Source organism: Numida meleagris, chromosome Z (genome assembly GCF_002078875.1).
Source record: "Numida meleagris isolate 19003 breed g44 Domestic line chromosome Z, NumMel1.0, whole genome shotgun sequence".
NCBI lineage: Eukaryota > Metazoa > Chordata > Aves > Galliformes > Numididae > Numida > Numida meleagris.
The window spans coordinates 8,890,876-8,907,903 of record NC_034438.1 but is presented as its reverse complement, the minus strand read 5'-3'; the positions used below and the strand labels follow the sequence as shown (position 1 = coordinate 8,907,903).

At 40.6% G+C, this 17,028-nt stretch overlaps 1 protein-coding gene across 4 annotated transcripts in view; it reads right to left on the bottom strand.

Annotated features, from left to right (window-relative positions):
• UNC13B (unc-13 homolog B) overlaps nucleotides 1-17,028 on the bottom strand; it is a 210,848-nt gene that overhangs the window by 41,782 nt on the left and 152,038 nt on the right. For all 4 annotated transcript variants that reach the window (XM_021379970.1, XM_021379973.1, XM_021379974.1 and 1 more), the window contains 7 exons: nucleotides 15,601-15,764; nucleotides 13,012-13,162; nucleotides 12,051-12,119; nucleotides 9,696-9,785; nucleotides 8,136-8,270; nucleotides 7,021-7,154; nucleotides 6,054-6,139 (listed from right to left, as the gene is read on the bottom strand). In XM_021379970.1, the coding sequence (XP_021235645.1) occupies nucleotides 6,054-6,139; nucleotides 7,021-7,154; nucleotides 8,136-8,270; nucleotides 9,696-9,785; nucleotides 12,051-12,119; nucleotides 13,012-13,162; nucleotides 15,601-15,764 (829 nt within the window). The remainder of the gene's footprint in view (nucleotides 1-6,053; nucleotides 6,140-7,020; nucleotides 7,155-8,135; nucleotides 8,271-9,695; nucleotides 9,786-12,050; nucleotides 12,120-13,011; nucleotides 13,163-15,600; nucleotides 15,765-17,028) is intronic.

Genomic DNA, 17,028 nt, shown 5'->3' with positions numbered 1-17,028 from the left:
AGTTAGCTATTATTATTTAACCTTACCCTCCACATACAGGTTACCCTTCCAACAAATGCATTTGAATCCAGTCTACACAACCCAAAAGAGTTTGTTTGGTCTTAAGCAGTACATGAACTGTCTGCACATGCACAAGATTGCATCTGAAAGGTCTCATCAGCATGTGTACAGCAGGTAAGCAAGTCAGCTGCCACTCTTAGGTCCTTAGCACACAAGAAACTACCAAGAGATGGAAGCTTCTCTGATCTCAGTCTGGAGAAGTTCGTGACACTTCTCTTTCAGAAGAGAACTGCTTTCTAGCATGTACTGCCCTCCTGAGCACAACCCACTGAAGCAACCCATATACATCTATCTATCTGAGCTGAGCCTCTTCCTCTTGCCAGGTTTCCTTAGGTCCTCGCACACACGTTATGTCTGGACAACACAGTCGCTCCATGTGTAACACACATACATCCACAGTGCAGCTCATCTCTCAAACTGCCAAAGCGCTCACCATACTCAGACCTGTATTTCACAGACATAGTCTCCTTGGACCACTGCTCACCATTCTCTCTCTCAAGAAACACAAAATCCACGTCTTTGTCCTCAAGGACCTTTGCAGCCTATATCCACACTACCATCTTTCAGCTGTTGACCTCTACTCTGATCAGCCCACAAGTCCCATTTTTATCCTACTTGTTAAGTTCTCCCAAAAGGATTCCCATGCTTTTTCCCAAGCTATCCCCCATGTATTACAGGCAGCTAGGCAGCTCTTTGTGTGGGTACATGAAACAACTCTTCAAGGGCATCACTGCTGATAACTTGTAAACAGGATGTAATTATGTTAAAAAGTGCAGGTCTCTCTCAACTTCAGATGGCTTAAACCTAGTACTTCGGTACAAGTATCAATATACACACGTGTGCAACATGAGCAACACATGCTAAAGACATTTACCAGTAGAAGTTATGCCCTCATGATGTAACATGGTGACAGCCTCCTAAGCAGTTACCCGTAAAGGCAAGCTTATCCTAAACACTGTCTATTTTCACGAAAATGTGAATTTGTGCAACTACACCAAAACGTTAAAAAATGTTCCAGATTTCTTTTGAAGCCTCCGTAACATGCACTAGAAGAAAGGCCAAATAAATTATGAATTATCCAACTGAAAATACAAAAACCAAAGAAATTCTCATGCATAATTATTCTACAAGCTTTGTCAACTCCCAAAGCAATGGAACACTCCAGTGAGTTGCCTGCAAACCCCTTTAACAGCATAATATAATTTCCTTCTAATTCTTCTGATTCACTTTCAGCAGATCCACAAAGATACAATGTGAAAAGAAAGGAAAGGGAAAGGGAAAGGGAAAGGGAAAGGGAAAGGGAAAGGGAAAGGGAAAGGGAAAGGGAAAGGGAAAGGAAAAGGAAAAGGAAAAGGGAAAGAAACCCAACCTTTGTTTTAAAGAAATTAAAATGTGCAGTACCTGAGATACATAACCCCAGGCGAGATGGTTTGATAGCCAAGTGATTTTAGATGTGCTACTACTTCACAGATGCTGTGATCCATTACTCTCCACAGTGAATTTGCTTTTACTGGAAGCTGAGGAAAGCATATGCAAGTTTTTCCTTAACAAATCTAACCTCCTTCTTGAGCACTAAGGAAGAATATCCTTCACTCAGTGTCTGAAGCACTAATTTCCCTCATGAGCAAATGCAGAAGAAAATGCTAAGCTCACCTTGCAGTTCTATAACGGGAAACAAACAGAGCAATAACTGTACCCGCTCGATTCCCTGCAAGGGTGAGGAAATCAATGGACAATTATAACTTCATTAACTTTGATAGGCGCAGGTGCTGTTCCCTCACGGGGACAGAACTGCTCCTGCAGAGGAAGGTCTGACTCAGGCTGGCTGCACTTTGTGACAGGGTACGGCTTCCTCCAAGTCAATCCCAAAGAACTCACAAGGGAACTACCATCTTCCAAAGTGCCATCTAGGCAGAAGCCAGCAGCACTTGTGATTGAAGTATGAATCACACCACCACGGTGCGAAAGGGGGCCGGGGGGCGGGGGACACAGCTTTAACCAATCAGGCCAAAACCACAGATTCACTGTGACACGCTCTCTGCATTTAGCCAGAAGGGAGACTTTTAGCCCTCTGCTTTTGACATGCTCTCTGCATTTAGCCAAAAGCTTTTAAGGGAGACTTTGAGCCCTCTGCTTTTCACATTGCTCACATAATGAGTCAAGATGAACTTCAGCAACTCTCTTCTGTAATTCTCCTAGCCAAGATGTTAGCTGTCAAAGCATAATCGTGCGTATGCAACTGCGTGTATGCAACGGCAGCAATTGGGGTTAAAGTTCCAAGGTTGTAGGTAAAAAAAAAAAAAAAAAAAAAAAAAAGGACACAAATAGGCCTGTTTCACCAGAATTGAGAAGTGTGCTAGAAGCAATTAATTCAAGCCTCTTCCTGATATGCATTTTTTCTGAGGTAGGACATTCCAAGCACTGCTAAGCTGCAGAAAAGAAAGGTGCAAAGCGACCATAGAAGCATAAACCCAAGGACTGCTACTTGGCCATCTACACACTGAAGGAGAGGGCTGGCAGCGGGGGACAAAGACACAGAAAAGTAAAAGGAAGGAAAACTCTTACCACCATAAAAGAGAACTTTACGTATGCGAAAGACGGGTGGGGCTTGTGACAGAAAAGACGAAAGTGAGCTCTTACAACTCAAACAGGCAGGAGCACAAAGAAAAATAACAGCCCCAAACTCACTCATTCCCAACAGCTTGTACCATCTGTCTTCATCAATGGACTCTGTGTATGGTTTTGATCACTGCTCTCTTTGTAAAGGGATAAATTTAAGCACGTGAAGGCAACAAGGAAACATCAGTCAGATGTATACTTTGTAAAATTACATCTTTTACTCAAATAAACCTGTATTCCAGATCCTTGGCTTGAAATACATTTTAGAAGAAATAAAGTGAAGAGCATAGGAGCCATCACTCTTAGCATTTCTTCTCTGCTCTATAACCTGCTGGCTTTTAAAGAGCTTAGCAGCAGCAACGCTGGAACGCTGCACAGATATTTTGCAGCAATTACTGCGTTATATCCCCAGCAGGCCACAAAAAGACCTCTCATTTCCTCAGCAGATTTCATCTGCAGTTTCCTCTGGAGGAGAGCTTTTAAGGTCAGTGAGGCCACACCATTAATATACAATAACATACTGATGCCCAGTACTATTTTTGAGGCAGAGAACAGGACCTCCACCACATCCATAATCCATAGACCAGCAAATTGCCCTCTGCGGATTTTTTTTTTAATCACCAACCTCCTTTCCTTGTGTTAATTTCTAATATGTAATCGTGAATTCCTGCAAAGAAACTCTAATAGGTCCCGAGTCTGCTGAAGTGCTAACACTAGACAGATAGCATCTGTGTGCGCATTTGATCCACCTCCCCTCATTACAAGTGAGACTGTGGCAGAATGATTTATTACAATCCTGCCTGCCAAGTCTACTCATTCTCTCTTCATATCAGAGATGCTTCCAATTTACAACTCTTCTAATGCCGATGTGCCCAAAATCAGATGCAACATTGCTGTTAAGGATGACAACAATTTTCTATTACTGTCATTTAATATCTTCGTAATAGAGGAAATGCAGAATTCCTCTTCACTTGGGGAATTTGTGTTTTCTGTACTGCCCTCACTAGTGAGAATGGAAGGGCCAGGTCTGCTGTTTACAGCACCCTGAACTCTCACTAGTTTTGGGCAAAGTAAAAACAGACCCGGTAGATCCTGGAGATTCTGCTGTGACTCAGCATCTGAGTCTCCTTAGGAGAGATGATGGCAAAAGGTAGACCTACAGTGCACGTGCCTTCCAGCACTCTAGCATGCTGCTGCTGTGACTGGTGCTACTGGTTCCAGAACATCTTTTAAAGAGAAAATAGGTATTTCACTCTTATGACTTGAATCTTTTGTACATTAGCAATTCTAGACTTCAGGAGGTCCCCAAAGGGGCATGCTGCAGTACCCCTAAATGAGCAAGATTTCTGCTTCTGAAGACTCTAAGCAGTGCATTCCAGAAATCTCCCACACTCTGCTTGCTGAAAGCTGATGCCCTTCCCACAAGGCTACAGATTTAGTGATAGAAACCTACAGGAAAAAAAAAACAAAAAACAGCACTAACTCAGCCTAGGGCCCACATCTAACTAAAGGTCTTCCCCCTCCCTCCTACAGTGTGCTGCCCACTAACAGCACAGAGAGGTGCCATGCACTTCTCCTGTACGTCAGCATTTTGACACTACCCCGCACAGACTGCTCAGTGCACAGGGAGTGAGCTGCAGCTGGGAGAGGCACACTTAGCTGTCGCCCATGGAGAAAAAGTCTCTTAAGCAGCACATATCCTCCATTCCAGCAGCAGCAGCCATACAGTCTTCTGAGTCTTCTCTGCTGACCTGTGAATCGCTGGCATAAAACTAAAGGTCACTAAGGCTAATGTTAGCAATTACATCCAAAGTGCTAAAATCCAAGGTGCTGAAAGTCTTTGCCTACTCACAACTAAATACTCTACCAAGAAGCATGAACTTACCACTTGGTGAGGTGAATGAGCTCATGTTATCCAGAACTTAGGAACAGAACACAAGGGAAAACACCATGAAGAAAGTTAGGAGCATGTATTATATTCTGGGTTCATTCGCACCTATCTCAGCAAAACTGATTAGCTTTGTGTCAAATACCTGATGCAGATTTCAGAGCACACTAGATATGTACCTAGGGGTTACTCCTCAAGCTGGTAAATACAGGACTATAAAACACTAGGCATAGTTAAACTGAGATATTGGTGACTCAAACTGAAAAATGACAGAGGTGAACTGAAGACAGCAAATCCAACCATCAGTCTTCAAAGTTAGCCTGGACACTCGCAATCAAACAGAGCCATTCAAAAAGGAAAAAAGTCAGATTCACACATGCAATCAGGAATCTTTTGCAGCTGCATTTTGAATGCAACAGGGCTTCCCCTGGAATCTTAAGAAAAGCAGCCAGCAGCCAGATCTAGAGAATTACAATTCTCATCGTTACTGGTAGAGGAGGAAGATAGGACACCTTCAACATGTAGAAGAGCAAAATGTATTATGAATTCCCAAGGGTGAGTGCTACGGAGTAAATAAGAACAAAATGGAAAAGGAGGCCTAAAGAGTTTGCTGGAGCAAACAGTTTCTAGAGAAAGCGAACATGACGTAATCATAATTGCCTGATCTCTAATGCAAGTGCCAGCAGTGACAGACATTATAAAAGAGACACCTTAATGCAGAAGGTCTTGGTCCCTTCTTTCTAATATCTGCTCTTACCTCAACAAAACCTCACAAGAGGAAGACACTGTGGAGTACAGACATACATCAAAAGCAGCCAACAAAAGAAAGAGAACTATTCATCTAGATCTGCAGTCTGCTGTATTCAAGCCTGGAGCCAGCACTCTGCAAACTGATTTAGAGGTCAAAAACCAAGTTCAGAAATTGTAATAAGCCATAAGAAGAGTTATCGCAAGTGACAGAATTTCTTTCTGGGAGTTTGTTGTGCACTGTGTGCCCAACCCATGTTCGGGAACAGTAAAATCCTTCTTTTAATGTGCATGTGATGGAATTACACAAAGATTTGTTCAAAATAAGGATTGTCTGTGGGAGGATTTGTTCTAGCAGCACATTTTCACCAGGAGCACAGACAGTCTACACAAGATAAGAGTCCAGCTACTTTTTCAGTCCTTTCTGTCACTGTAACCTGCAGAAATAACCTGCTGCTGATCTTCGCCATCATATCCTCAGGCCAAAGTGAAATTCTGATTTCAAAACAGCTGAGATGACAATAAACAGCTTGCAGCACAGCCAGACACATGGGTCTGGAGACAGTGCAGTTTTTCATGCAGTTTTCAGTTTCAATTCTCAGCCACAAAGCAGCTGTCAAAACCAAAACACTAGAAATATCTGCTGTGAACAGTGGTGCTACTCATGGGCTTAAGACACTTAGAAAAGGAACAGGAAGACAGCAGCAAGTCAGCTGGCAGCCATGAGAAACTGTCTTACCTTCCATGGCATATTTCATATCCTGGGCAAAAAGGCTCCACATCACCTCTGCACTGATCTTACCAACAGTAAGTTCCTGAGGAAACCTGAGGGGACATTTGGAAAAGGCTTTAGCCATGTATTCAAACAAAGGGTTCTTCTGTATTCAGCTCCGGACTAAACTACAAGCTGAAAATCTCAACAGACTTTTCCTTCACCCAGATAATTCACCAGGTGGATTTTAGAGATCATGGACTCAACTGCATCACGAAGATGAAACAGTCTGAAAATAACACTGCTGCTGAGATTCGTTTCGAGACAAGAAGTCCACCCCTGGATGTCTCTCCCAGAACAGACATCTCCAGTAATTCTGGGAATGTGATCTCTATGCACTATGTGATTACAATGCACAGTAATCAGGTATTCCTGTCATGTTAAATTCATGATATCTAGGGTGTATCTAACCTTTTGTACATAATACTTTGTCAGAAATGTTCATCTCTGTCCTGTGGGATTGTTGCAGAAGCATCCAACAGACAAAACAAAGCAGTTTCAAATGCTTTGCAATGTGCCAACCCCACCCAATGCAATGTCCCAGTGCAGCACAGGAACACCACCTTCTTAAATAACAAAATAAGGTACTATCACCAGGGCACCATTGTGTGCATTAATGTGCATCCAGGGGAAAATAAAAAAACAACAACAGAAGAACTCTCACCCCATTTTCAGGTGCCTCCCTGAGTTCAGGATTGTAATAATCAGGGTGTTTGTGTTCGAACGCCATCGTAACTGAACCCTTTGAAACTCTTCCATCGCAATCAAAAAGAGTTATTTATATAGATAGAGACAAATAAGACAGAAAGACAGACAGACAAGATAAGTACTTCTATAAATACACAAATGACAGAAGAGACAGAAAGCAGTATAACATAAAGCAGAGCACACAGAGAAACAAGAATTAGCCATAAAGGACATGGAAGATTCTTACTGATTCAGTACTGGGGTATAAGAATTCTTGTCCTCCTCTATGATGGAAACTATCAAAGTGATGAGTTTGGGCCAGAAATCCAAGTTCCTGATACTGGGACCCTGCTCCTCAGGAGGAAGATCCTGATTTTTGTTCTGTTAAGGAAGATATTGGAAAACCGGTGTAAATTTAAAGGGTAAAGAAAAGGCTGGCAAATGCAGATCACCTTGCTCCTTAAAACCCCGAACAGTAATTACTTGTGAGCACTTTTTTCTGAAGAGTTTAAAGTGATTTATGTCTGCTGGCAAATTGCTTCGCCTAATAGAAAACACAGTAACATGCCAAACCATGTTCCTTACCAGTGGCCTCAATTCTAGGTAATCCCCCTTTTGTCATTTACCATGGCAATAGCAAGTCAGGCTCCCAAAGACCTGCTGAGACATCATTTATTCTAAGCTTGTTCCAAATACTTTCATTTTAAACACTTGGGTTGATGACTATATCCATGTTGACACATTCTATTGCATTACCATAGAGTGGCCAGCACAGCTCTAACAGATTTGAAAACTCTGTCTACGGATATATCCTAAGGCTGGTGCAGAATACTGGGTGACAGAAAACAGTGCAAAACTTCACTGTTTAAAGTTTATCTAAGCTAAAGACAGTCTCCTTGATCAGTTTGCTCACTCAAAGTTGCATCAAACCTTCCATTCAAAAATATCTGCTCAAGAAATAAAGATGCTGACACTGGGAAAACAAGTTGTAGTGTAATTAGAATTACAGAATTAGCTAGGTTGGAAAAGACCTATAAGATCACCTAGTCCAACTATCTATCTACCACCAATAACCCCACTAAACCATGTCTCTCAACACAGCATCTAAACGTTTCTTGAACACCTCCAGGGATGGTGACTCCACCACCTCCCTGGGTAGCCCATTCCAGTGCCTGACCACTAGTATAAAATAATTTCTCATCTTCCACTTAACCGTTAGTGCTCATTAATTGATTACAAGTTCTGTGCATTCAGAAGATAAGTCATGATTTTGTTTATTTTGTTTATGCTGGCTTTTTATATCAATTAGTATTTGCATGATTATCGTAGGTAGGCATTTTTGCCTACTTATTAGCTACTCACAGGATCTGTCTGGTACTCGCGACTGTACAGCTCATGACAGTTGTTGAAAATGTACTCATATGTGGAGTTGAGGCAAGCTTTTACACAGTCCTTCACTACCTGGCTGGCTCGGGGTGGACTTTGAAGCTCTTGAACCTGCAGAGAGACAACAAAAAGAGTCAAGGTATTGTTCATAAATAGAGCTGGGAAAGAACAAGTCACCAATCTGGGAGCTACCCAGGAATCAGGAGACCTGCTTCCAGCAGCTTGAACTGTCTGTGACCCGAAAGGATCAATGAACGAGTCTGCCCTGCCTCTTTGGCTTGCCTCCTCTGGTACAAAACAGGAGCGACAGCACCTATGGCCCTGCAGGATCATTTGGAGCATAAGAGAGATTTTGACATGTCAAGGAAGATTCCTCTGAATAAATAAATCACATTGCTTAATGTGTATAATCTGAACCAAGTCAACACAATTTCTGCTAAACTGACAGGATTTTCTACAAACCTTTTTAACCAATGGAAGAATACATAACAGACTATCAGAGGAAAATACATCTAATCTGGAAAGTCTTGCTGAAGAACAAACACTTGTACACTTTTAAACACAGTACGTTAAGGGCATCTTCAACCACTGGCATTACTGCATTTTAAATTATACCATAATCCTACATGACAAGCCAGTTGATACACTTCGCCTTCTTGCAGCAACAGAGCTTTTTATTACTTCTTTGTTACAATGCATTAGAAAAACTGCAGGGTTACTTAAAAACTGCAAGAGACATCACCTTGTGAATAAAACCATACTCTGGGACAATTTTGTTATCATCACTAGCTCTACACTTTTCAGAGTATTTCTACAAATCAAACTTTCAAGGCAGGTCTGAGTCTGAATCAAAAGTTTATTTTGAAAGTTATAAAACATTATTTACCAAAGAGCTTAAGATTAGAATTATAGGCACTTACTCAAATAGCTCACATGAGAAACTGTCTTTGACAGGACTAAAATTACTGTGAGACATCCTAACCCGCTACACCAGTTAAAACGAGGCATAGAAACAAAAGTCAAAAGTTAAAAATAATCTCATTAAACGTTGATACAGAATTGGCTCATTAACATACAGAGCATCTTTCATAGATCTCTACTGGGGGATACTACACCATTTCAGTATCTTACCCTGCGAGAAATACTTTTTAAAATATTTTTTTGATAAAGATGGTGAAGAAATGGTTGTGACTGATAAATGCTGTAGATAGTTAATAGGAAAAGCTTCATAATGCTATTAACAGAAGTAAATTATTTTTCTGAAGACAACTCCCTTTCTTTCTTCTCTCTTCTCCCATCTTCCCATTTTTTTCAAAATTAATATGTGCCAAATTTACAACTCAAGAACTCCAGAGAAAAAACAGCTTTCATCTTCATGAAGAAAGCAGAGTGAAGTATTGTGCATGTTTATTACATGGCCATTGCCCTTAAGTGTCTAAAGCACGACAGCATTTAAAAAATGGTTTAAAAATTAGAAAACAACTCCTGCAGGAGGAACTGCAGAGGTTCCATTTCCACCCCCACACATAACATTACCTTCATCCTGAAAAAAGTAATGCTGGTCAGCAAATCCACTGTAGACTTCAGGTCCTGCAGCCGTTCACGGCTGCTGGCTGGGAAGTTATTCTGTTGACAAGAAAGGGAAATCCTGTTGGAAAGCACAGTCAGATCCACGCAAAGCTTCAAGCATATTCTAAATAAGGAAAGTGTCTTGGAAACATTTCCCGCTTGAGAAGCTTTTACCAGTCAAAACAATGTTCAGTAAATATGGCCTTTTTGCTGCAAGAGCTCATATGTTTGCTTAATTAAATTGCTTCTCATATGACTGTGAAGTCTGTGGATGCCAGGACACTGGCATCCCTCTACAGTAGGAGATATCTCCTTGGTGGCAGAAGGAGCAGGCAGTGAGCAACAGCCTTGCCACCATCAGCCCTGAACTGCTGCTGAGGTTGCTTGCAGAGGTCCTTCCCTTTCCGCACTTACCACTTGGTTTGTCTTTTCTTCTGAAACATCAAGAGGTGTGGTATATTTGCAACCTCTCCAAACGAATAAACTTGATTGAAAAGTAAAAATGAGCATTTTTCACTATAGAAAGATGTCATAACCACTCAGTTCCGTGTAAGATACAACCTGCCAAGACACGCACTCAACTACCTGTGCTTCTGTTGCTCTGAAGCACTTATTTTACATACTATCCCCACCAGCCTGCTTCTGTTACCATTGTTTTCTCCTCCCACTCTTTGGGTTCCACTGATGTTAGAAGTCTCATTGTCCTTATCAGATGATGTGTGTGTGTGTGTGCGGACATATATACACTTATGTCTATATGCATATGCACCATGCAGGCGCTGTTCACACACGGCTTTTTTTCAACTTCCTCTGTGTTTATAGCAGCTAGTGATGAACCAACAGAAAAGAATAACTGAAATGCATGCAGAGTAACTGCACTTGCTCATGAAACACTTTTCATAATAATTATGCCAAGTGTGACTTGGAGCTACTCTTGGGATGGCTACACCTCTCCTCTCTTGCTCCCAAACCTACCACTCCGCTCTGGAAAGAAAATACATTGGTTTGACACTTTCTTTTTCGGCAAAACCAGTGGGGACTTTCACTGGTTATTCATTGTTCACTTTTCAGTGTTTCCAAATACCTTGAATCAACATGGGGTAGGGAGACAATCTGGGCAATTTAAGCTGCAAATTACCATACTTTCTCTTGAAAATTGGAAGCTCTATGCAATACCTCTTCCTTTCAGAGCCCAACTTGCCCTGCAGCGGTCTTAAAATAATAAATAAGAGGGCTCAGACTGCTCCTGCCAATTGCTGTCTAAATGCATTGCCAATTAGGAAACAACTAAATCATTTAAAGTGAACAAATCTTTCCAGGTCCTTACTTGTTTGTCCTCGGTTTAGTTTCATTAACCACCTGAAAGCATCTTTTATTGAAGACCAAGCAAACGAAAAGGCATCACCACTACAGCTTCCTGTTGCCATGACCTAATAATTTTCCCTTTGCTTCTCAGTGGATCAGTGATCTCTTTGCATCTTTCCTTACTAGTAATGTAATTTTAGAATAGCTCATTACACAACATTCCTTTTATCTTCTTTCATGCCTTGCCCCTTCTGTCCTTTTTGCTCATCTTACTAATGCACTTCTGTTATCAGTCCACTCATATTTCCCTTTTCCGTCTACTTTTAAATGAATAAACAAAAATCAAAGCTCACATTTTGCCACCGTATTCAAATTTTTCAATGAACTAGTCACTACTTAAAATTACCTAGCAAGGAACTTAAAAAAAAACAGTCAAATCACAAACTTGCTGTAAAACTATACTGACTCTGGAGTAGACTTAAGAAGCCTGATGGACCAATGGCACCACTTGAAACCTATCCTTTCCCCAGTCTGGTGAAGTGGTGGTTGGGAATCTCAATCTGACAACTCATCTTACAGATCCAGAGTCAGGGACAGCAATCAGAGTCTGCCGGACCTAAAACAAGTGACAACAACGCTGCAGGTCATCTAAGAGATTTCTCTCTCGTGAGTGAGAACAAGTCTGTTTTCCCTTTGTGGATGATACTTGAAGTAGCTGATAAGAATAATTCAAAGAAATTAATCCAGTCACCTTGCGTTTCTGGGAGAGTATCAGAGATAAGGACAGTTCATAATCCTTAGGTTATTTCAGAAGCCTTGAGGAAGGTATAATTGAAGAAAGAACTTGGTTTAAATTCTGAGAGGAAACCAAAATTGTGTATTTGAGCAACAAGCTTGTCATGACAATTCAATAAGACACAACTAACCAGCTGTTCAGAGATGTAAGAAAAATCCCAATGGTGTGTTTTCCCACTGCATATCAAAATACCTGAAGAGATTCTGTTTATTCTCACTTACCCTATACATCGAGAGATCGATCCGAAGTGAGTTATGAAGCTGGTCCAGAAGCTTAACAAATCGTTCTTTCTATTGAGCAAAAAACACCAACAAGCAACACATATCATCATTGTCCAACTGATGTTCTCAGTAAGAAGCATGATATCAGAGAAATAGTGTTAGAGTTCAGGAGAGAGCACTACAGATGCATCGTTTTTTATATTTATTCTTATACTGCGTAATTACTTGTGAAGTTCATTTAACTTCAGAAGAAAAATATCCTTTATCCACTTTGAAGTAGAGGTCAAACAAAACCCCTCTGACTTAAGAGAAAACATTTATTCAAAAATGAACAAGGGAACAGACAAATTCAGAAATTCAGAGCAATGACACAGCTCCAAGATCTCATCTTGGGCAAGTATTGCAGACTTCTCGTGACCATCTTCTTGAGGTCACATCTCTCAGCTGGATTCTGGCTTGGCTTTGTAAGCAACTCCTCCTTCGATGTCTGTATTCTCAGTCGAGGGGAGCTTGAGCTATTATAGATACTTTTCCTGCACATTCAACTCTAGCATGTTATACGAAAATCAGATGAACCATTAGGGGGACAGACTTTTTTTTTTATTTTTGCCTTTAAGCAGTTGCTGTTTTTAAAAACAAATTTCTGAAAACATCAGATCACACAATATATTTTATCAACAGCATCACCACGCAGAATTAATACAATTTGCTCATTTCCATACCATCTGTGCTCCAGTGTAATTTGAACATGAAGAGTAAACATCACAATGCATTGCACTGATTAATAACTGAAATGTGTGATGGTGACAATAAGCCATGCTCTGCTTGGTCTAGTCCAGAAGTATTCCACAACTTCCAACTTCTCACAGATAAAAAGTTCCTTAAACACAGCAACTTATTTATTGAAAGGCAGAAATACCATAGGCAAATTAGAGAAGTCCAGTTGTAACACCAAACATACCCCAAAATTGGAGGCTGCAAAGCGGTCTGAAGCAGACACGTTTGTGGAGGCAGTTGTGTGCGCATAGTAAGCGTTGATATTGGCAAGTAAGGTGCTCATCACAGCTGGTACACCTGGGCACATGTATTTGGAGGAAAGACATGCAAAATGCCTGCAAAAGGACAGGTCAGCAAGTTATTCCCGTCTCCTCTGTGTAGCACGTACTGACACTGCCTGCAGTACCTACAACCCAACTCTCAGCCAAGTTTCCTACCCCTTTAACACCCACTCTGCTCTAGGTAACACCCTGAACATATTCAAGTTGTTTTCTCCTTTTCATTCAATCTCTAGCATTTTGCTTCAAGTTTTTACAAAAGATGTCATCTATACAATAGATATGAGAGGAAAAAAAAGAAAAACCCTTTTACTACAGCCCTTTCCATGCCATAAAACAGCTTCTCAACCTAACAATTTGTTGTCACTAGCTTTTGACATTAGTGATACTCTGGGTACAAGAGCCAAGCTTGGCACACAGAGATCAATATAATTTAACATTACTCAAGGCAGCCACAGGTTCTGAGGTGCCATGAGGCAGCAGCAATTGCAAAGCATTTAACCACAGTAAAATCACACACTATTATTTCTGTGCTGCACTGATAAGTTATTCCTTAGAGCTAACCCTTCCAGCCTGCAGGAAGCATGCTCATTTGTCGGTTGCTTTTTTTTTTTTCTCATTTAACTACTCTCATTAATGTGCAAGGAATCGTCCTGCAGGAAATCTAAAAATTATGCCAGAAGCACTCATGCTTGTGAAACGATTAAACAATCAAAGAAAATCTGTTAGACATAGAGGAGGGGGGGAAATAATCAGAGCTTAAGAGGTCTAATATTATGAGACATGGTAAGTCAAGTTCATTCCAACAGACAGGAGAATTTGCAGGTTTTAAGTAGTTCTTCAAGCAGGAACCGTCACAGAAGCCCCAAATCAAATTTGGGAACTATTTTTCTAGAAGTAGTTTTCCCTTAAGGAAATCACCACAGAAATCAGATCTGGTGATTGTTAACCTACAAATAATTATAATCGAAAAAGCTCCAGTGAGAGAATTTCACAGAAACACACAAATCAGTATTCCACACACATATGATCATAGAATAGAATCATAGAATCCTTAGAGCTGGAAGGGACCTTCAAAGGTCATCCAGTCCAACTCCCCTTCAGTGAACAGGGACATCACAGCTACATCAGGTTGCCCAGAGCCTGATCCAGCCTCGCCATGAAAGCCTGCAGGGATGGGGCATGACGGTTGTATCTGAATGTTAACTTGCTCATTACACGATAGCTACGTACCAACTGGTCTTTTACGCACTCTATAAATTTAGACAGACAAATAAAATGGGTGTGTCTAGCTTGAAAAAGAGGAGGTGTAAGAAGTATGGATCTAATGAATGTCTCTAATGAACGTCATTACTACTTAACAAAAAGGGGAGGATTAGCAAGAGGACTGAGCCAAGCCAAAATCCTTTTAGAGGGATGAATTAAAGAAGCAGCAACATACAGCAGTTACAGCATAGGAAATTCCAAGCAAGATTTTCCAGCTTGGATTTCAAACAGGAATTTCTTCCCTCAAGTAATACAGCCCAAGGACAAGAACCCAGAGAGGTGGTAGATCTCCATCCTAAGATTTCTTCAAGGGACTGAAAGAGGCTCTAATTTGTCTGGTTCAACTTCCAGGTTAGCCTTTCTATGAGCCAGGACTAGACCTCCAGAGGTATCTCTCAAAAGCCTTCCATTTTGGCTTAAATTAGCAGGTATTAAAAGATGCTTGCATAAGAACATAGCATAACTCATCCAAGGACACAAAAGAACCAAAATGATAAGCTTCAGAAGTGAACTTTTTCAAATTAGTTTGCCGTATCTAATATTACATTTGAAATAAGGAATGAGCTAAGTATAGGATTACTTTAAGCAGAAGGGCTAATCCCAAATCCACATAAAAGTTCAGTGACAAGGAAGGTGCTCTTCAAGACCAAGAACTGCATGAGCCTAGATCCAAAGAGAACAAATCAGTGCTCCATTACTCAAACTTCCTGCAAACATCGTCAGCACCAACTGGAAAATCAGTGACTTCCCAGGTCTGTATCAATTGCTACAACAAACCTATAGGATAAATACTTTCACAAAACCTCTTCCCTTTTCACATTACCAAAAATCCTCAGTGAATCCTTGGATAACATCTTTTTAATAGCAGCGTGTTCAAATTGAGATTTTAGAGTTTTAGAACAGGAATGGCTAAGATAACAATAATAAAGTACGGACCTTTGCACTCATAATGTTGGTGTCATTCTTTAGAATAAATTTTAGAGGTAAAGGTGCTCATACAAACCACTCAAATGGAGGCTTAATTCCAGCACTCTGTGAGACAGTAATTTCTAGACTTGGAGGACATTAGTGATTCAGAGACATGCAATCTTCCTTTTCACAGTACGCCCCATAAGGAGTAACTGTTAATGCTCAGCTTTCTATTACCAACACATCTTCTTAATCTTTACAGTCACATCAATTAGTTAAAATGGATGTCTGCACTAAAGACAACACCAAATGCATCTTACGTCATGGCCTGGTATATTGATTCAATGCCGTAGCGCATTGCAAATTCATCCACAATCTCTTGAGCTGTCTCATCGAAATACACCTTCCAGGCATCATCTCCTTTGGCATCAGGGATCTTTACCACCCCATTCCCTTGCACATCTGTGAGATGGTGAAAGAGGTTCTGAAAGACAAAACAGGAGTGAAATCATATGCAAGGCTGCTGAAGCTGCTAAGTGAGTTTGATGACCAGCTTGGAACTGCTGGGAAGGAAGCGCTAACACACATGTCTTTGCTCTCCTCCCTTTTTCCTTCCCACTAGCTATTACGCATTTTTGAGCTTTGACTTTCTTTTCATACAGCATGCTCCAAGCTGAATTTTTCCACACATATACCTACAACTTTACCCACTCAACATTGAGAATGATGCAGAGGAGTGCTTCAATGTAGTGAAATCACAGACTAATTAGCTTCCTGAATCCTACACACTTCTGTCCTCAAATGAATGCCTTAACATGGACAACCTATTTAAACTACATGAGGAAATAGCCCTGTATCAGCTTTGTAATTATTATTACACAGCAAAACAGTCTAAACATTTCTTTTCTGAAAAACAGGACATCCTTAAAAACACTCTTAACGACTACACACTTGTATTACTATGCATCATAACCTCTCACTTTATCTAACACAGGAAAGCCTTTCAGCTATCGCTGCTGTGCAGAAATTGCAATTCAGTTCAGTGGATTTCTCAGCAATACTCAACTTTATATCACTTACAGATTTATCAGCTTATCAGACAGCTGGCTCCCTGTAGTAAGGGATGCAAAAGTCTAATGATCTAATTAGGAGCTGGAGGACTCTGCTTTACACTACTGTTTTTCCTGATTAAATTATTCTAGCTGTAAATCATATTTATTTTATGATGCACAAATGAAAGAAGATGATACTTAAAAAGGGTATATTTTCAGAACAAAAAAAAGAGGAAGTAAATGATCGTGCACACTCAGAAAGCCAAAAATGAAATGGTTTACCAAACAGAAGCAGTCACTGAATTAAAAATCAAGGAAAACTATGTACTGAAGGACACAGCACAGCCTACTAAAAGAAACTGATGTTCAGGTAAACTTAGCATGTCTCTTTCCTGGTAAGACCAGAAGACAGAGCAGCAATCTTCCAGCCCAGTGTCTGGATAAATATGTTGTAACTGTAGCTGAAGTCATCTGCCCTTCCTTTCTAATCTGAATTTGCTTAAACTTTACTGGACCTTGTGATATTCTCCTATGTAAGGTGAGAGGGTCTATGGCTACTCATCCTTACTGAGGCACTTAGAAAGTGATCCTGCCATTTGCCTTCTCCTTGATAGATAGGCTGTGCACCATAAATCTCAGATATTCTCAGAAGCCATCTTTGAATTTCTTTCAACTTCTACAGCACTGCCTGTCCAT